Here is a 21,420-nt window from a genome sequence, read left to right on the forward strand (position 1 = left end):
TGATTCGGGTGCTGCCGGCAATTTTATTCAGTTTGAGGTGGTTAAAAGACTTCGGATCCCTGTCCGATCCCTGAAGACTCCTCAGCAGATTGCTTCGGTTGACGGTCGACCCCTGCGGATGTCCGTCACTCAGGTCACTGAAGAAGTGGAACTGCAGATTGGAGCCTTACACCGAGAGAGGATAGTCTTTTATGTTCTGCCTTCGTTATCTCACACCATCCTCTTGGGCCTGCCCTGGTTAAGAACTCATGAGCCTGTTTTGGATTGGCGCTCTGGGGACATCCTGCGTTGGGGACAGTCGTGTCAAGCCTAATGTCTGTCTGCCATTCAACAGAAGAACGTCAAGCCTTCCGCTCCAGACCCTACAGGATTACCTTCGGCCTATTGGTCCTTCGCGGACGTCTTCAACAAGAAGGAGGCGGAGGCTCTGCCCCCGCATCGGCCCTATGATTGCCCGATCGACCTGGTCTCTGGTTCTACTCCACCCCGTGGTCGGATCTATCCTCTATCTCCCTCCGAGACCCTAGCCATGACCGAATACATCCAAGTGAACCTGGCTAGAGGTTTTATTCGCAAATCATCTTCACCGGCAGGAGCAGGGTTCTTTTTCGTCAAGAAGAAGGATGGTTCCCTTCGTCCCTGCATTGATTACCGGGGTCTCAACGATATCACCATCAAAAACACATATCCGTTGCCTCTCATTCCGTAGCTATTCGACCATCTACAGGGAGCACGAGTCTTCACTAAACTGGATCTCCGAGGGGCGAATAATCTGATCCGCATTCGCCCCGGAGATGAATGGAAGACCGCCTTCAATACCCGAGACGGCCACTATGAATATTTAGTCATGTCCTTTGGCCTGTGCAATGCTCCCGCGGTATTCCAGGAGTTCGTCAACGACGTCTTTCGAGACCTTCTCTACTCCTGTGTGGTGATGTATTTGGATGATATCCTTGTGTTCTCCGTGGACCTGGCTTCCCACAGAAAAGTAGTTCACCAAGTTTTACTACGCTTAAGAGAGCAGCGTCTCTACGCCAAACTCGAGAAGTGCGCCTTTGAGCAGTCATCCCTACCATTCTTGGGATACATCATTTCTGACTCGGGTCTCCGCATGGACCCTGAAAAAGTGTCCGCCGTGCTCAAATGGCCGCGTCCTCAGGGAGTCAAGGCGATCCAACGATTCCTTGGGTTTGCTAATTATCACCGTCAATTCATCCCACACTTTTCTTCTCTGACCGCCTCTATCTCCGCCTTGACCCGTAAAGGAGCCAACCCTCACCTCTGGTCCTCGGAGGCCGAAGATGCTTTTCTGTCGTTGAGACAAGCTTTCGCTTCCGCTCCCGTCCTACATCGTCCTGAAATTAACAAGCCATTCATTCTCAAGGTGGACGCGTCTGCCATAGGAGCCGGGGCAGTTCTTGCCCAGAAATCTTCCTCCGGTCGGCTACTCACTGCAGTTTTTTCTCTAAAATGTTTTCCACCGCCGAGAGAAACTACACTATTGGTGACAGAGAGCTACTTGCCATCAAGTTGGCTTTGGAAGAGTGGCGGTATCTCCTGGAAGGAGCTGTTCATCCGTTTAAAATCTACACCGACCACAAGAATCTGGCATACATCCAGTCAGCACAAAGACTTAACCCCCAACAAGCCAGATGGTCGCTGTTCTTTGCCCGATTCGATTTTGAGCTTCATTTCCGTCCCGGTGACAAGAATATGAAAGCTGACGCACTATCCAGGTCTTTTGTGGTCTCCGATACTGAGGAAGAGCCATCACACATTGTAGATCCTGGTAAAGTCATCATGGTTGCACCCATTAACCTGACTTCTTTGCCGCCCGGTAAGACCTTTGTGCAAGAGAGCGAGAGAAAGCGAGTGTTACACTGGGGTCATGCCTCCAAGCTGGCCGGCCACGTGGGTCTCAAGAAGACACTCCTTCTCATCTCTCGTTTCTATTGGTGGCCATCTCTTCTTCAGGATGTCCAAAGTTTTATCGCCTCCTGCCCGTCGTGTGCCAGAAACAAAGTTCCTTGGCATCTACTGTCTGGTCTCTTACACCCGCTTCCGATTCCTTTGGTCCCATGGCAACACATCGCAATGGACTTTGTTACTGATCTGCCACGATCTTCTGGTCACACCGTCATCTTGGTTGTGGTGGATCGATTTTCAAAAATGGCCCATTTTATTCCGTTGCCAGGGTTACCCTCCGCACCTCAATTAGCAAGGATTTTCATCACCCATATCTTCCGGATTCATGGCTTCCCCAAGCATATCGTTTCCGACAGAGGGGTGCAGTTCACCTCGCGGTTTTGGAGGGCCCTATGCCATATGATGGAGGTAACGTTGGATTTCTCCTCTTCCTACCATCCTCAGACTAACGGCCAGGCAGAATGAACAAATCAAATTCTCGTGACCTATCTCCGGCATTTTTCCAATGCTCACCAGAACGACTGGTCCAACCTGCTCCCATGGGCCGAATTCACCTACAACAATCATTACAGTGAGTCCTCCTCCAAGTCACCCTTCTTTATTGTCTATGGGCAACATCCAGGTGTTCCTTTGCCTGTACGTCCTGCCTCGGGTGTGCCGGCGGCCGATCTTCTGACCGAGGAGTTCTCCAGGGTCTGGCAGGAGACCAAAACCGCGCTTGATCAGGCTCAAGGCCGGATCAAGAGACATGCCAATAAGAGACGCCTGGATTCCCCACGGTACCAGCCCGGAGAAAAAGTATGGCTGTCTTCTAAGTTCGTCCGCCTGAAGCAACCCTCGTATAAACTAGGTCCTCGGTATATAGGTCCGTTTGAAATCTCGGCTCGTATCAACGATGTGGCCTACAAGCTGAAACTTCCCGCTTCGCTCAGGATTCCAAATTCTTTCCATGTCTCTCTCTTAAAGCCTGTCGTACTTAACCGCTTTCACCCCACCACCGACCGTCCTCCTCCGCCTGTATCTGCACAAGATATCTTTGAAGTCAAAGACATTCTCGCAATGAAAAAGTCCAGAGGTAAGACCCTCTTCTTAATTGATTGGAAGGGTTTCGGTCCTGATGAGAGATCTTGGGAGCCTCGGGAAAACATTCAGGCTCCTCGTATCTTGGCCAGATTCCTTTCCGGTCATAAGAAGAGGGGGTGTAAGGTGGGGGGTACTGTCACGCTCACCTCCTCCCCGGCGCCTGGCACTCTCACCTCCCCGGCTCTGGTGCGCTCTGCGGCGTCTGCGGCCGCTGTCCCGACCGCCGCTGTCTCTGCTACCTCTGCCCGGGTCTCTCCATCTGCCGATGCCGCGGCTCCACTGCTTGCGGCGCCTTCGGTCCCCACCGCCTCCCGTGCCTCCACGCCGTTTAGGCCTCTCCGGCGCGTCCGCTCCTCTCGCTCCGCCCCCTCTGCTGGCACCTGTCAATCATCCTTCCTGCGGCCGGCTCCTGCTCCTTCACACAGGCGTACTGCTAGATACGCCCCCTAGACCTGGCATCCTATCTCCTGGTCCCATGGTTCAGCTGCACTCTGACCCGGAAGTTCTCTAGCATGTCCTATATCAGGCAGTCTCACCCTATGCTCACTGCCTGACTATCATTTGTGGTATTGGGTCCACACGCTCCTGCGTTCCTCTTTGTTCCTGCGCTGTCTACCTCTCCGTGGCCTCCGCTGTTCTTCCTGCTTGTGACTTTCCTGTGTTCCCTCCTAGATCCAGTCCGTTCCTGCTTCCATCCTCCTGCTCCTGTTTCTTGTCCTGTACCAGTTCCTGCATCCCGCCATTGCCAGTCTCAGCAGCCATCCCTGTGGCCGTCGTCATCTCTCATCTGGTCGCCTGTATTTCCCTGCCTGCTTACTTACCCAGTTGTTCCCAGGTATCAGCTTCCGCGACGATAGTCTCCCTTGGGTCTGCCCCTAACGCTCCCTGTATAGGGGGTGATCCACCTGGTTCAGCTCACCCGAGGGAGGTTCGTCATCGCGGTCCTGAGGGTTCACTCCGGAGGTCCTCAATCTCACATCCATTAATGCCTAAAACGATAGCAACAAAAGTGCGTACACCCCTAAGTGAAAATGGCCAAATTGTTAACAAACTGTCAATATTTTGTGTGGCCACTATTATTTTCCAGCACTGCTTTAGCTCTCTTGTGCATCGAAGTCACTAGAGCTTCACCGGTTGCCACTGGAATCCTCTTCTATTCCTCCATGATGGCAACACGGAGCTGGTGGATGTTAGAGATCTTGCGCTGCTCCACCTTCCATTTGAGGATGCCCCACAGATGTTCAATAAGGTTTAGGTCTGGAGATATGTTTGGCCAGTCCAGCATCTACATCTCCGATTTCTTTAGCAAGGCAGTGGTCGTCTTGGAGGTGTGTTTAGGGTTTTTATGTTGGAATACTGCCCTGTGGTCCAATTTCTGAAGGGAGGGGATCATGCTCTGCTTCAGTTTGTCACAGTAAATGTTGGCATTCATGGTTCCGTCAATGAACTGTAGCTCCGCACAGCTGGCAGCACTCATGTAGCCCCAAACCATGACACTCCCACCACCCTGCTTGACTGTAGGCAGACACACTTGTCTTTTGCACTCCTCACCTCCTTGCCACCACACATGCTTGACACCATCTGAACCAAATAAGTTTCTCTTGGGCTCATGAGGCCACAGGACATGGTTCCAGTAATTTGTGGCTTTCTTGTGTAGAGGTTTCCTTCTGGGATGACAGCCATGCAAACCAATTTGATGCAGTGTGCAGCATCTCATAGTCCCATGCCCATATACCCATCATACATATCCTCCATCCCATAGTCCCATGCCCATATACCCATCATACATATCCTCCATCCCATAGTCCAGTGCCAATATACCCATCACACATCCTCCATCCCATAGTCAACCATTATGACATCATAATGAGCGGCGGGGTTTGCAACCTATGATGACATCAGTGTCGCCATGGCAACCATTATGACATCATAATGAGGGGCAGGGCTTGATACACACACACTTTTTCCCCATTATGTAGATGGGGGCAAAATTGTTTGGTGAATATAGCCTAGGACACTCTCGGGGTCCAGACGTGTGACTGTGCCAAATTTTATGGCTGTAGCTGCGACGGTGCGGATGCCAATCTTGGACATACATACATACATACATACACACACTTGAGCTTTATATATTAGACTAGCTGAAGAGCCCGGCGCTCTTCAAATTATAATTATCCTCCATCCCATAGTCCCGTGCCCATATACCCATCATACATATCCACGATCCCATAGGCCCATGCCCATATACCCATCATACATATTCGCCATCCCATAGTCGAGTGCCCATATACCCATCATACATATCCTCCATCCAATAGTCCCATGCCCATATACCCATCACACATCCTCCATCCCATAGGCCCATGCCCATATACCCATCATACATATCCGCCATCCCATAGTCCCGTGCCCATATACTCATCATACATATCCTCCATCCCATAGTCCAGTGCCCATATACCCATCCCACATCCTCCATCCCATAGTCCCGTGCCCATATACCCATCATACATACCCGCCATCCCATATTCCCATGCCCATATACCCATCATACATATCCGCCATCCCTTAGTCCAGTGCCCATATACCCATCACACATCCTCCATCCCATAGGCCCATGCCCATATACCCATCATACATATCCTCCATCCCATAGTCCCGTGCCCATATACCCATCATACATATCCGCCATCCCATAGTCCCGTGCCCATATACTCATCATACATATCCTCCATCCCATAGTCCAGTGCCCATATACCCATCCCACATCCTCCATCCCATAGTCCCGTGCCCATATACCCATCATACATACCCGCCATCCCATATTCCCATGCCCATATACCCATCATACATATCCTCCATCCCATAGTCCAGTGCCCATATACCCATCACACATCCTCCATTCCATAGTCAACCATTATGACATCATAATGAGCGGCGGGGCTTGCAACCTATGATGACATCAGCATCACCATGGCAACCATTGTGACATCATAATGAGGGGCGGGGCTTGACACACACACACTTTTCCCCAGTATGTTGACAGGGGCAAAATTGTTTGGTGAATTGGAACGCGCGGGGTTAAAATTTTGCCTCACAACATAGCCTAGGACGCTCTCGGGGTCCAGACGTGTGACTGTGCCAAATTTTATGGCTGTAGCTGCGACGGTGCGGATGCCTATCCCGGACATACACACACACGCATACATACACACATACATACATACATACATACATACACACACTTGAGCTTTATATATTAGATTATGTATCTACAGTATATATATACTGTACATATACAAGTATATATCTATCTACATATAATATTTATATGCTTATGAAATTTAGGAGCTTTTCTCATATTTTACTATATAGAAGATATCAGATTATTTGCTCGCTAACTTACTAATTACTAGAATTGCCATCCCTCTTGTGTGCAACCTGGCCAGAGCTAATGTTGTTGTTTTTTTATTATTATTAATTCCTTCTAATTAATGAATTCAGTCAAGACAACTGCAGGCAGAAACATTACTGGGGACTTTGGGAATGGAGCATCACGGACCTGTGAATGGGGTGGTATAAAGAAGGTCTAGGCATGAGTTATACAGCTATAAATAACAGGTTGTCTTGCTGTTAATAGTCACTGCCTATAGGGTCAATTAGCAGTGGAAAGAAAGAACTTAATGAATTGTGAGTTTGTAGTTGGACATTAATTGGAAAACTTTTAGTAACCTTCATTTTGTTCAATTAGTGCTGTCTTTTGTTGTAATGAAGCTGAATCTTTCCTTATCTTCTTTTTCAGATCTCTCGTCATCGAAGGAATCACTCGCAACACTATGTGACTGACCACCAAATTCACAAAGGTTTTTTAGTAAGTGATCACTATTGATGAGTTTAATAGTCTGAATCTGTTAATTGACTTCTCTCATAATAAAGTAGGATTGTGGATGCCCCCAAAAATTCAACTTAATCGTGGAAGGCCAATGGGTTTTTTATATACATATATAATGGCCACTGTTAAGGGTGAGCAGATTTCTAGTCATTAGATGAGCAGCGTCCTGTGACCTTACACCTAATAGGTAATGCAGATCTTTAAAAGTAAGTTTGGTCCTCCATATACTGGAACAAAAAGGGGATCCTGACCCTTGTTTGCAAACCAAATAGGCAACATGGAAGACTTAAGGTGCCCTCTTACTAGCTGCAGTAGTCACTATAGAGCACTCATTTCTATGATTCAAATGGGCCCTAACTGCTGCATCCAATCAGTGGCCTGTGTTTGGCTGCAGCGATCATTTCCAGAAGAGGAAGTTAGGAGACAGACGGGGGACATCTGCAGTATAAACTAGCAGCGGGGGTCTGGTAGATGAGTATTTTTTTTTATTTTACAATCACCATGGGCTCACTTTTAAACTATTGAAAAGTAATGGACAAACCCTCTAAGGGGAATCCCTTTCCCACATGTACATGGCTCTCTCTTATGAACTCTATGGAAGTTACACAAACCTACTGTACGAGCATACTATGTCAGCTGTTTTCACCAGAAAATCATTCATCTGTTCTTCTGATTGGATAAATGTCAAATCATTAGCAGGAAACCTCCACCATTAGAGGGATCTAACTGCTACGTATGTGACCAGCTGGCATTGAACCCGATTAAAACAGTCTAGCTGTCGTGAGATCCCTCAATAGTGAGTTTCAGGTAACCACTAAGAGTGTCCTTCCTTACCTTTGCTGTTCGCTCAACATATCCCAAGTTGAGTGAATTTAGATAACCACTAGCTGAAGAGCCCGGCGCTGCCCAGGCATAGTAACTAACTGTGGTTAGTTATAGCAAATTATAATTATCCTCCATCCCATAGTCCTGTGCCCATATACCCATCATACATATCCACGATCCCATAGACCCGTGCCCATATACCCATCATACATATCCTCCATCCCATAGTCGAGTGCCCATATACCCATCACCCATCCTCCATCTCATAGTCCCATGCCCATATACCCATCCTCCATCCCATAGTCCCATGCCCATATACCCATCATACATCCTCCATCCCATAGTCCCATGCCCATATACCCATCATACATATTCGCCATCCCATAGTCGAGTGCCCATATACCCATCACACATCCTTCATCTCATAGTCCTATGCCCATATACCCATCATACATATCCTCCATCCCATAGTCCCGTGCCCATTTACCCATTATACGTATCCGCCATCTCATAGTCCCGTGCCCATATACCCGTCATACATATCCTCCATCCCATAGTCCAGTGCCCATATACCCATCATACATTCTCCATTCCATAGTCCCGTCCCCATATACCCATCATACATATCCTCCATCCCACAGTCCAGTGCCCATACACCCATCACACATCCTCCATCCCATAGTCAACCATTATGACATCATAATGAGCGGCGGGGCTTGATGACATCAGCGTCGCCATGGTAACCATTGTGACATCATAATGTGGGGCGGGACTTGATGCGCACACACTGTTTCCCCATTATGTAGATAGGGGCATTATGACATTATAATGAGGGGCGGGGCATGATGCGCACACACTTTTTCCCCAGTATGTAGATAGGGGCAAAATTGTTTGGCGAATTGGAACGCACAGGGATAAAAATTTGCCTCACAACATAGCTTAGGACGCTCTCGGGGTCCAGACGTGTGACTGTGCCAAATTTTGTGGCTGTATCTGCGACGGTGCGGATGCCTATCCTGGACATACACACACACACACATACACACATACATACATACATACATACACACTTTGAGCTTTATATATTAGACTAGCTGAAGAGCCTGGCGCTGCCCAGGCATAGTAACTAACTGTGGTTAGTTATAACAAATTATAATTATCCTCCATCTCATAGTCCCGTGCCCATATACCCATCATACATATCCACCATCCCATAGGCCCGTGCCCATATGCCCATCATACATATCCTCCATCCCATAGTCCCATGCCCATATACCCATCATACATATCCTCCATCCCATAGTCCCATGCCCATATACCCATCTAATATATAAAGCTCAAAGTGTGTATATATGTATGTATGTATGTGTGTGTGTGTGTGTGTGTGTGTGTGTATGTCCGGGATAGGCATACGCACCGTCGCAGCTACAGCAACAAAATTTGGACCCCGAGAGCGTCCTAAGCTATGTTGTGAAGCAAAATTTTAAACCCGCGCGTTCCAATTCACCAAACAATTTTGCCCCTGTCTACATAATGGGGAAAAAGTGTGTGCGTGTCAAGCCCCGTCCCTCATTATGATGTCATAATGCCCCTATCTACATAATGGGGAAAAAGTGTGTGTGCATCAAGCCCCGCCCCTCATTATGATGTCATAATGGTTGACTATGGGATGGAGGATGTGTGATGGGTATATGGGAACTGGACTATGGGATGGAGGATATGTACGATGGGTATATGGGCACGGGACTATGGGATGGAGGATGTGTGATGTGTTATGAATGGGCAACCGAGGAGGAAAAACTAGACAACAAGCTAAGTCTCAGAAAACCAGAGAAGTTGGTAACTATGCAGATTGCAGATCCCTGATCTTAACCGCACAACTAGCAGCAGTCATGGAGCGTTCCTACGTTGGTCCTAGACGCCTCGTCACAACCGGAGAACTGCATAAGCCTAAAGCAGGAAAAGAGGAAAACTAACTGCCCCAGAGCAGACCCCAAAGGAAAGACAGCCCCCCACATGTATTGACGGTGAAACAAGATGAAAGTACAAACAAAGGCAGGAAAATAGGCAGAGCAAACGATGGGGCCCGGCTAACTAAAAAGGACAGAAAAGGAAAGACACTGTCTGCAATCTGCCAGAAACAACCTACAAAAATATTGTCCAACATTTCTGATAGCAAAATTAACCCTGAAGTCACTAGACTTCTAAACCTATATCAATATTCTGAGACAGAGCAAAAAAGAGACCAATCTAATAAGGGACAAAGAGCAGATTGGCAAATACTGATTAATAGGAGTGGAATTTCAGCATAGCCCCAGCAGGGGCAGGCTGATTACACAACAAACTGAATTGACCAACAAGCAAAAGTGTGAACATTAGCAAAAAAAAAACCTAACTTGAGAAGACTGGAAGAGAGCTGAAGTCCAGGACCTGAGAAGCAGACTGAATCACCAGCACCCGGATAGGGCGTCGGCTGTCTTATATCCAGTCTGATACTCCAGAGATCCAATCGTTATCTTCTTCACCTGGTGGCAGATCACCACCACTTAAACCAACCGCACTACCTCCTGTCACCACCAGAGGGAGAACAGAAGGGGAACTCTCAACTGGTGGAGCAGAAAATGAGTTCATGACAGTACCCACCCTTGAGGAGGGGTCTCCGAACCCTCATCCATGCCACCAGGCCAATCAGGATGGGCCCGGTGAAAAGCATGAACCAATTTATTGGCATGAATATCAGAGGCAGAGACCCAAGAATTATCCTCCTAGCCATAACCCTTCCATTTGACCAAATACTGGAGTCTCCGTCTAACCAAACGAGAATCCAATATTTTCTCTAACTCATATTCCACATTGCCTTTAGCCAATACAGGATCAGGAGGTGCCCCAACAGGAACAACTGGCTCAACAAACCTCTTCAACAGTGACTTGTGAAATCCGTTATGGATTTTGAACTTAACTGGAAGAGCCAATCAAAAAGAAACAGGATTAAGAATCTCCAAAATCTTATAAGGTCCAATAAATCTTGGCTTAAATTTTGGAGATGCAACCTTCATAGGAATATTCTTAGACGACAGCCAAACCATATCACCCACTTTAAACCAGGGACCAATGGTCCAACACCGGTTGGAAAATGCTGGGCCTTTTCCTGAGAGAATGACAACTTATCCACCACTTGGTTCCATATCTGCTGCATTCTGACAACCACAGTGTCCACACCTGGGCAGGATGAAGATTCCACTTGCCCTGAAGAGAATCGAGGATGAAACCCAAAATTACAGAAAAAGGGTGACATCAGAGTGGCAGAACTAGCTCTATTGTTCAGCACAAATTCGGCCAAGGGCAAAAATGAGACCCAATCATCTTGATCAGCAGATATAAAACATCTTAAAAAAGACTCCAGGGTCTGGTTTGTTCTCTCAGTCTGCCCATTGGTCTGGGGATGAAACGTGAAGGAGAAGGATAACTGAATTCCCAGATTGGAACAAAAGGCTTTCCAGAATTTGGAAACAAACTGGACCCCCTATCGGACACAATGTTCTCAGGAATCCCGTGTAACCGAACAACCTGTTGTAAAAACAAGGGCACCAACTCAGCGGAAGATGGCAACTTTGGGAGTGGTACAAGATAGACCATCTTCGAAAATCTATCACAAATCACCCAGATAACAGTCATTCTCTGAGAGACAGGAAGATCAGAAATAAAATCCATTGAGATATGGGTCCATGGCCTCTTGGGCACCGGCAGGGGCATCAGCAACCCATTAGAACGAGAACAGGGTTTAGACCGAGAACAAGTCCCACAGGACTGTACAAAATTCCTGACATCACGAGATAAGGCAGGCCACCAAAACGACCAACTCACCAAATCTCTGGTACCAAAAATACCCGGATGACCAGCCAATGCGGAGCAATGGACTTCAGACATCACTCTCTTTCTCCACTGGTCCGGAACATACAATCTTCCCATAGGGCAACGCTCAGGTTTATCCTCCTGAAATTCCTCCAGGGCACGTCTCAAATCAGGCGAAATGGCAGAAAGAACTACCCCCTCACCTAGGATAGTAGTAGGCTCGGTCACATTAAGAGAATCAGCAAAGAAACTCCTAGAAAGGGTGTCTGCCTTAACATTCTTAGTGCCTGGAAGAAAAGAGACCACAAAATTAAAACACGTGAAAAACAAGGCCCATCTAGCCTGTCTAGGATTCAAGCGTTTGGCCGACTCTAGATAAATCAGATTCTTGTGATCGGTGAGGACCACAAATTGATGTCTAGCTCCCTCCAACCAATGTCTCCACTCCTCAAATGCCCATTTCATGGCCAACAGTTCCCGATTCCCCACGTCATAGTTGCGTTCAGATGGGGAAAACTTTCGAGAAAAGAAGGCACAGGGATTTATCTTAGAAGTCACAGGGTCTTTTTGGGACAACACAGCCCCTGCACAAATCTCAGAAGCGTCCACCTCCACTTGAAATGGAAGTGAGACATCAGGTTGCCGTAAAACTGGAGCTGAAGTAAATCTCCGCTTAAGCTCCTGAAATGCTGAGACGGCCTCAGGAGACCAATTCAGCACATCAGCACCCTTCTTGGTCAGATCAGTCAGTGGTTTGACAATACTAGAAAAATTACCTATAAATTTACGATAGAAATTAGAAAAACCCAAAAACTTCTGGAGAGCTTTCAAAGAAGTAGGCTGAACCCAATCATAAATGGCCTGTACCTTGGCCAGGTCCATTTTAATAGTCGATGGAGACAAGATAAATCCCAAAAATGAAATCCTCTGTACACCATATAGGCACTTCGATCCCTTAACAAACAGGGAATTCTCCCTCAAAATCCGGAACACAGTCCGGACATGTTCCACATGGGAATCCCAATCACTAGAAAAGATCAAAATATCATCCAGATAGATGATCAAAAACTTATCCACAAAGTCTCGGAAAACATCATTCATAAAGGATTGGAAGACAGCAGGGGCATTAGAGAGCCCAAAAGGCATTACCAGGTACTCAAAATGTCCCTCCGGAGTATTAAACGCCATCTTCCATTCATCCCCGTGCTTGATGCGAATAAGATTATACGCCCCCTTGAGGTCAAGCTTAGTAAACCAGCAGGCACTCTTAACTCTGGAGAATAAATCAGACATCAGAGGTAACGGGTACTTAACCGTCAACTTGTTAAGGGAAAGATAATCAATACACGGTCTTAATGAACCATCTTTCTTGGCCACAAAAAAAAAACCAGCGCCTAACGGTGACGAGGATGGTCTAATATGACCCTTCTCCAACGACTCCTTAATATAGAATCGCATAGCATCATGTTCGGGTACAGATAAGTTGAAAAGCCGTCTCTTGGGAAATTTACACCCAGGCATCAACTCAATTGCACAGTCATAACTCATATGAGGGGGCAAAGACGCAGACTTACTCTCACTAAAAACATCAGAGAAATCAGCCAGATAATCAGGAATATCATGAGACTGAGGAGAGGTGGAGAAAACAGGAGCGTCCCTAAGAACACAATGACAACCCCAACTCACCACAGACACAGATTTCCAATCCAAAACTGGGTTATGAGTTTGCAACCAGGGGAACCCCAGAACCTATTGTAACTAACCTATTGTAATGTAAACTATGCAGCACCAAAAATTTACAATTTTCTTGGTGGTCTGGGGCAACTCGCATTATCACCTGGGTCCAAAAATGAGGTTTATTCTCCGCCAAAGGAGTGGCATCAATACCCCTCAAAGGAATGGGCGTCTGCAGAGGCGTCATGGACAAACCACAACGTTTAGCAAAGTCTAAATCCATCAGATTCAGAGCTGCTCCTGAATCCACAAAAGCCTTAGTGGAAAATGTGGACAAGGAGCAGATCAGAGTAATTGACAAAAGGAACTTAGGTTGTATACTGCCCACAGCAAATGTGTGTGCAAAACGTTTCTCTCGTATAGGGCAGACAGAAATAGTATGAGAGGCGTCTCCACAGAAAAAACACAGCTTATTACGCCTTCTAAACTCCCGACGTTGCGCACTAGACAAAACCCCATCACATTGCATAGGTTCAGACACTTGTTCAAAAGGTGGCAGCATCTCCCGTGTAGTTTTACGTTCACGTAAACGTCGATCAACTTGAATGGCTAATGACATAGAGCCATCCAGACCAGAGGGAACATGAAATCCCACCATAACATCTTTTACGGTCTCTGACAAACCTTTCCGAACGAGAGCTGCCAAGGCACTATCATTCCATGTAGTAAGGACCGCCCACTTTCGGAATTTTAGACAGTACAACTCTGCAGGATCCTGACCCTGGTTTAATGCCAACAGGGTTCTCTCAGCTTGATTAACGGCATTAGGGTTCATCATACAACAACCCCAAGGCCTGAAAAAATGCATCCACATTAGTCAGAATAGGATTTTCAGGTGTCAGAGAAAAAGCCCAATCTTGGGGATCGCCGCACAGCAAGGAGATGACAATTTTAACCTGCTGCACAGAGCTCCCCGATGAGTTAGCCTTCAAAGCAAGAAATAATTTACAATTATTCTTAAAATTCAGAAATTTAGACCGATCCCCAGAAAACACATCAGGAGTAGGAATCTTGGGTTCAGCAGCATGTGACTGAATAAGGTAGGTGGAAATTCCCTGTACTTCAGCAGCAAGCTGCTCCACACGATCAGACAGTTGCTTAATCTCCATTAGGAAAAAAAAATCCTCCTACGGCCCCAGAAAAAAAGAGGAAAAAATACATAAGATGGGATGGAGGATGTGTGATGGGTATATGGCCATGGGACTATGGAATGGAGGATATGTATGATGGGTATATGGGCAAGGGCCTATGGGATGGAGGATGTGTGATGGGTATATGGGCACTCGACTATGGGATGGAGGATATGTATGATGGGTATATGGGCACGGGCCTATGGGATCGTGGATATGTATGATGGGTATATGGGCACGGGACTATGGGATGGAGGATAATTATAATTTGTTATAACTAACCACAGTTAGTTACTATGCCCGGACAGCGCCGGGCTCTTCAGCTAGTCATACATATTCTCCATCCCATAGTCCCATGCCCATATTCCCATCATACATATTCGCCATCCCATAGTCTCGTGCCCATATACCCATCATACATATCCTCCATCCCATAGTCCAGTGCCCATATACCCATCACACATCATTCATCTCATAGTCCCATGCCCATATACCCATCATACATATCCTCCATCCCATTGTCCCGTGACCATATACCCATCATACATATCCGCCATCCCATAGTCTCGTGCCCATATACCCATCATACATATCCTCCATCCCATAGTCCAGTGCCCATACACCCATCACGCATCCTCCATCCCATAGTCCCGTGCCCATATACCCATCATACATATCCTCCATCCCACAGTCCAGTGCCCATATACCCATCACACATCCTCCATCCCATAGTCAACCATTATGACATCATAATGAGCGGCGGGGCTTGATGACGTCGGCGTGACCATGGCAACCATTGTGACATCATAATGAGGGGCGGGGCTTGATACCTACACACTGTTTCTCATTATGTAGATAGGGGCAAAATTGTTTGGTGAATTGGAACGCGCGGGGTTAAAATTTTGCCTCACAACATAGCTTAGGACGCTCTTGGGGTCCAGACGTGTGACTGCCAAATTTTGTGGCTGTAGCTGCTACGGTGCGGATGCCTATCCCGGACATACACATGCGCACACACACACACACACACACACATACACACATACATACACAAAGGAAAAAGTTTTTTGTCAGCTCACCAAACCGTAGCAAATGTGAAGTCTGGAGGAATGCAATCAATCCTGGGCGGTGCAGGGAACTTGGATTCCGGAAAATCTTGTAGGCACAATACTTGGGAGATGTTCCAGCAACTTCGACCAAAGGATGGTTAAAATCAAAAGACTTTATTCCAAAAAATATGATTAAAAACAGAATAGATGCATAAAAAACATATGGTTCACCAATGTGACAGACGCTTACGCGTTTCGGACTAGAGGGTCCTTACTCATAGCTTAACATCTTACAAATAAGCATATACCTATATACACTTGCTGGCTGAAGTAAAGTGGGAAACAAAATGGGCGGAGGTCCACAATAGCAGGAAGGGAGGATTTTCTCCAAAAAAAAAAGGCATAGTATCTGAACATGGAGGAAATCACCACATCATCTTAATCATATATATATAAAAGATCAGATTTTAAATTCATGCCTGCGGGATATCATGTTTTTAACTTAAAAATCCACATTGCATCTTTGCGCTGCAATTCCTTTTTTCTATCACCTCCCCTTTTGGGGTTTGGGACAGTTTCTATTATATTAACCCTACAAGTACTGACATCTCCTCCATGTCCATTTTGTTTCCCTCCCACTTTACTTCAGCCAGCAAGTGTATATAGGTATATGCTTATTTGTAAGATGTTAAGCTATGAGTAAGGACCCTCTAGTCCGAAACGCGTAAGCGTCTGTCACATTGGTGAACCATATGTTTTTTATGCATCTATTCTGTTTTTAATCATTTTTTTTGGAATAAAGTCTTTTGATTTTAACCATCCTTTGGTCGAAGTTGCTGGAACATCTCCCAAGTATTACACATACATACACACTTTGAGCTTTATATATTAGATGGAAGAACCAGAAGGCATGATTTTGCGATACTTTGTTGGGAGAAGTATATGCTATAGGTGCTTCTATGGGGCCATTCAGTGAGTGGGAGGTAGATTACAGCCTACTGAGGTTTTGCTTGCATGTTAGGATCATATAGTGAGTTTGTAATGTACAAAATTGGAGTCATTTACCTACATTTCCATGAAGTTAAGAGTAGACACATTTAAAGCAATTCAGTCCTTTCCCCTTTTGCACAAGGGAACCCTTAGTGCATGGGTGAATCCAGACACAAACAACCTCCCGATGATTTCAATGAGACATTTGGTACATATTTTTCCCCGGCAGACTAAAAATCTGCCTTTTGGTAGATTGGGTAAAAGAAATCCGAATCTGTGGCATATCAACTGAAGAGCCACAACAGAAATACTGAGAGTCAGCCTCCGATTTCTGCCATGGATCTGTTGCAAATTTCCTGCACAATTAACTTTTTTTGTGAATATAGTCTAAGTGGCCACATGTCTTTCCTCTATTTTAGGAGCATGAAAGGTATCTGGTAAAATTGACTAAATTAATTTGAGTCAAATCAATTTTGCTTTAAATTTTTCTCAAAAGAAATTGGGATTTACCAGAACTCGAATTTTTATGCAACTTGATTTGTAAATCTTTCTTGGGCCAGCAAAAATTTTGAAAAAAATTGAACTCATCTTGCCTTTCTCCTATCTTGGTGACATAGCTCCTCACTCAGTGTTCCATAGGCTCTCTTACTCTCTCCGTCTTCTTCACTCTTCAGAGCTGACTAGGTCTCATGTGACGTCATGACGTCATGTAAAAAGACTAGAGACAGAAGAGTAGATTGGAGAGAGAGGAAGAAATTGAGCAAACAGAGGACAAGGTAGGGAGCTGGGGCACCAGGTCAGGCGAGAATAATGTTTTTTTTATTTCCCTGATTCTTAAGCTCAAGGGTCTGCTAATACCCCCACACTTGAAGAAACTTATTTGATTCACATAGTAACATAGTTATTAAGGTTGAAGGAAGACTTTAAGTCCATCTAGTTCAACCCATATCCTATCCTAACTTGCCCTAACATGTTGATCCAGAGGAAGGAAAAAAAAAACCCCATGTGGCAAACAGTAAGCTTCACATTGGGGAAAAAAAATAATTCAAATAAAATTTCCTTGTCGAGTTCAAAAGAATTTTGCTAATTGATTTTCATCAGATTCGCTAATATTTCTAATATTAGGATAATGGAAGAAGAGCATAAAGAAATGTGGATAAATAGGAGGCTAATAAAGAAGAACGAAGGACAAAAAATATGTATAACCCCATAACCCCATGGTCGACTGCTACGAAAAGCATGAAAAAGTGCATGTTTCTTATGTTTTTAAAAAATTGAAAACATTTTGGACCTTAGGGCTTCAGTTATACTGTCGACACAAGAAGCAGTTCAACTGCAAATTCAACTCTGATACATCCGTGAAAATGAATGCCTGACAAATAAAATATTCACAGATAACCTTAATTATACAAATGAATTCTGGAGCTGTTCTCAAATTACTGGAAACAATTGGACTGTTTATTCTTCATATCTAATTGTTTCAGTGAAACATATCAGGTCGCCTTAAGGAGATTTTTCCTAGTTATTTTTTTTTAACCTTCCCTCAGCTGGAAAGATGCAAGTAGGGCAACAATTTAAAGAAATGATGCAGATTCTTCCAGGCAGGTTGAATGCTACACAAAAAAAAAGAAGCACTGCAGAACATGTGCAGATTACTGACAATCCCAGCTTCTGTCTAATGAAGCTCTGCCGGGCTATTTTGATACATTTTTAGATTCTAATAAAGGGGAACAAGACATGAACTGTGCTCCATGGAAAGTGCGAATGTATCTCCAGGCAGCTCAGCAAAAATAAAAGTATTTAGTAGTTATTTTGCAACTCTACATTGTTAGTTTGTTCTTGACAGGAATTTGCTGCGTAGGAAATATTGCTAGAATCAGGGGAAATGTAGCTCATTATTTGGCCATTATGATATCACTATGGCACGAAGGGTATGACAGCCATGCTGTTTTCGTTCACAGGTGAATGTTTATCTCTCAACTAGAAGAGAAGAGGACATTGTGTCCTAGACATATTGTCTACCTTTTCCTAGATAAAATGTCTAGGACACAAGAGGACTGAGGGGTGATCTAATAACAATGTATAAGTACAATACAAATATCTCTCCAAGGATCTGTTTATACCAAGGAAGGAGACGGTCACAAGGGGGCATTCTCTGCGTCTGGAGGAATTCCACCAACATAGGAGAGGATTCTTTACTGTTAGGGCAATTATAATCTGGAATTCCTTGCCTGAGGAGGTGGTGATGGCAAACTAAGTCGAGGGGTTCAAGAGAGGCATGGATGTCTTTCTTGAGCGTAACAACATTGTATCTTACAGTTATTAGGTTCTTTAGAAGGACGTAGATCTAGGGATTTTCTCTGACTGAATATAGGCTGAACTGGATGGACAAATGACTTTTTTTGGCCTTGCTAGCTAAGTTACTATGTTTCTATGTTACTATTTTGAAAAGAGAAAAGGTAGACAATATGTGCTAGAGGAGGGGTGGACAATATGTTCTAGACGAGTGGTGGACAATATGGCCTAAAGGAGAGGTGGACAATATGGCTCAGAGAAAAAGGTAGACAATATGGTCTAGAGAAGTGATGGACATTATGGCCTAGAAAAAAAGGTATACAAATGTATTTATGGGAATTTTGGACAAAATATGGACTAGAGAAGAGGTGAATAATGTGGCCGAGAGGAGGAAAATATGTGCTAGAGGACAGGTGGACAATATGTCATAGTGGAAAGGTGAACAATACATCCTAGAGGAGAAGTGGACAAAATGGTCTAAAGAAGAGATGGACAATATGTCCTAGAGGAGAGGTGGACAATATAGCCTATAATAAAAGTGAACAATATCAAGTAGAGAGGAATCGGACAATATAAGCTAAAGGAGAGGTGGACAATATGACCTAGAGGAGATATGGACAATATGTCATTGAGGAGAGGTTAACAATATGGCTTAGAGGAGCAACTGACAATATTTTCTAGAGAAGAGATTGACTATTTGGCCTACAGGAAAGGTGGACAATATTGGGACAATATTGATTAGAGAGGAGGTGGACAATGTGACCTAGAAGATAGAAGGATGATGTGGCCTATAGGGCAGGTGGAGGATGTGTCCTGAAGAACGAGGACTAAAAAAAGAGATGGATAATCTAGCTTATAGTAGAGGTGAACAATGTTCCGTAAGGACAAGCATAGAGAAAAGATAGGTAATGTGGTCTAGAGCAGAGATGGATAATGTGGCTCATATGGTAAATGCTAAATGATATCTGCAGAATCTGACCTAGATATTGATGGTGTTAACTCCTAGATGAGAGGTAGACAACTTGGCCTAATGAAAAGGTGGATAATGTGGCCAAGATGATGGATATGGATGATGTTGTCTAAAGTTCTTTTTCTCAATCTCAGCTCTAAACTACCCTAACATGGTCCAGAGAAGAGGTAGATAATGTGACATAGGACATGTGGACAATATGGACTAGAGAAAGGGTTGACAATATAAGATAATTATTATTATTTATTAATTCCATGGTGCTGTACATGAGAAGGAGTTACATACAAATTACAGATATCACTTACAGTAAACAAACTAACAATGACAGACTGATACAGAGGGGAAAGAGGACCCTGCCCTTTCGGGCTTACATGCTACAGGATGGTGGGGAAGGAGACAGTAGGTTGGTGGGTTGCAGCAGTTCCGGTGTTGGTTGAGGTGATATCACCGGTAGTGGTTAGAGAGAAGGAGGTAGCGGGGTCATTGCAGGCTGTAGGCTTTCTTGAAGAGGTGGGTTTTCAGATGATGATGGAAATGTGACCTAGAAGAAAGGTAGGAAGAGGTGTGGTAGATAATGTTTCCTAGAAATGAAGTGGATATTGTGGCATAGAGAAGAAGTTGCCATTCTGTCCACTAGAAATAGTGGACAATTTGAACAAAAAGAAGCTGAGACATTTGACAATGTGGTCTAGAGATAATTGACTAATGTAGATTAAAAAAAGGCGAGAACACAGTGGTCTACAGAATAAGTGGACAGTCTTTGCAGAATGGTTGTTAATGGGGCCTAAAGAAGCGGTCCTAAAAGGAGTGTTTGACAATGTAGCCTACAAGTAGTAAAGAAAGAATAAACAATATGTCTTGGAGAATTGGTGGACAATGTGGCCCAATGAAGACGAGAAGTGGACAATTTAGCACACAATGTAGCCTTAAAGAAGAAATTAAATGGAAAATGTGGCGTAGACAAGAGGAGTAGTGGACAATTTGTCCAAGACAAAACCTAAATAATGCAGCATAGATGATACGAGGGCAATTTAGCCTACAGAAGAAAATGAAAAAGGTGACACACTGACACATTTTACAGGCACAGTGCCGACTGAGCCGCATCACAGTACAGCAAACACAGCCACACACAGTTCGATGTGCGCGGCCATGTCTGTTATACTGACATCACGCAGCCTTCCCTGTGCTGCCTCCTTCCCTCCAAAGAGGATCTTCCATCAACTATATGAACCAGACAGGAAACAAGAGACAAGCCAGCAGAAGATGTGTTGTGCCCAATCCTCATTAGCAAAAACACCCCCAATATGTGTGTATGTCTGTGTGTATATATGATTGTGTATGACTACTTTTGTATGCATATGCCTTGCGAAAGTATTCGGCCCCTTGAAACTTTTCAACCTTTTCCCACATATCATGCTTCAAACATAAAGATACCAAATGTAAATTTTTGGTGAAGAATCAACAAGTGGAACACAATTATGAAGTTGAATGAAATTTATTGGTTATTTTAAATTTTTGTGGAAATTCAAAAACTGAAAATGGGGCGTGCAATATTATTCAGCTCCTTTACTTTCAGTGCAGCAATCTCACTCCAGAAGTTCATTGTGGATCTCTGAATGTCTAAATGACTAATTATGATAAATATAATCCACCTGTGTGTAATCAAGTCTCCGT

At 44.7% G+C, this 21,420-nt stretch overlaps 1 protein-coding gene across 1 annotated transcript in view; it reads left to right on the top strand.

The window, feature by feature from the left end:
• The window catches only part of ARHGAP15 (Rho GTPase activating protein 15), an 830,524-nt gene that overhangs the window by 171,460 nt on the left and 637,644 nt on the right, over window positions 1–21,420 (top strand). Inside the window, exon 4 of the mRNA XM_073545572.1 lies at window positions 6,812–6,880. Coding sequence (XP_073401673.1) covers window positions 6,812–6,880 — 69 coding nt within the window. The remainder of the gene's footprint in view (window positions 1–6,811; window positions 6,881–21,420) is intronic.

This window comes from Dendrobates tinctorius, unplaced genomic scaffold (genome assembly GCF_039654945.1).
Source record: "Dendrobates tinctorius isolate UK_male_01 unplaced genomic scaffold, ASM3965494v1 ptg000143l, whole genome shotgun sequence".
NCBI lineage: Eukaryota > Metazoa > Chordata > Amphibia > Anura > Dendrobatidae > Dendrobates > Dendrobates tinctorius.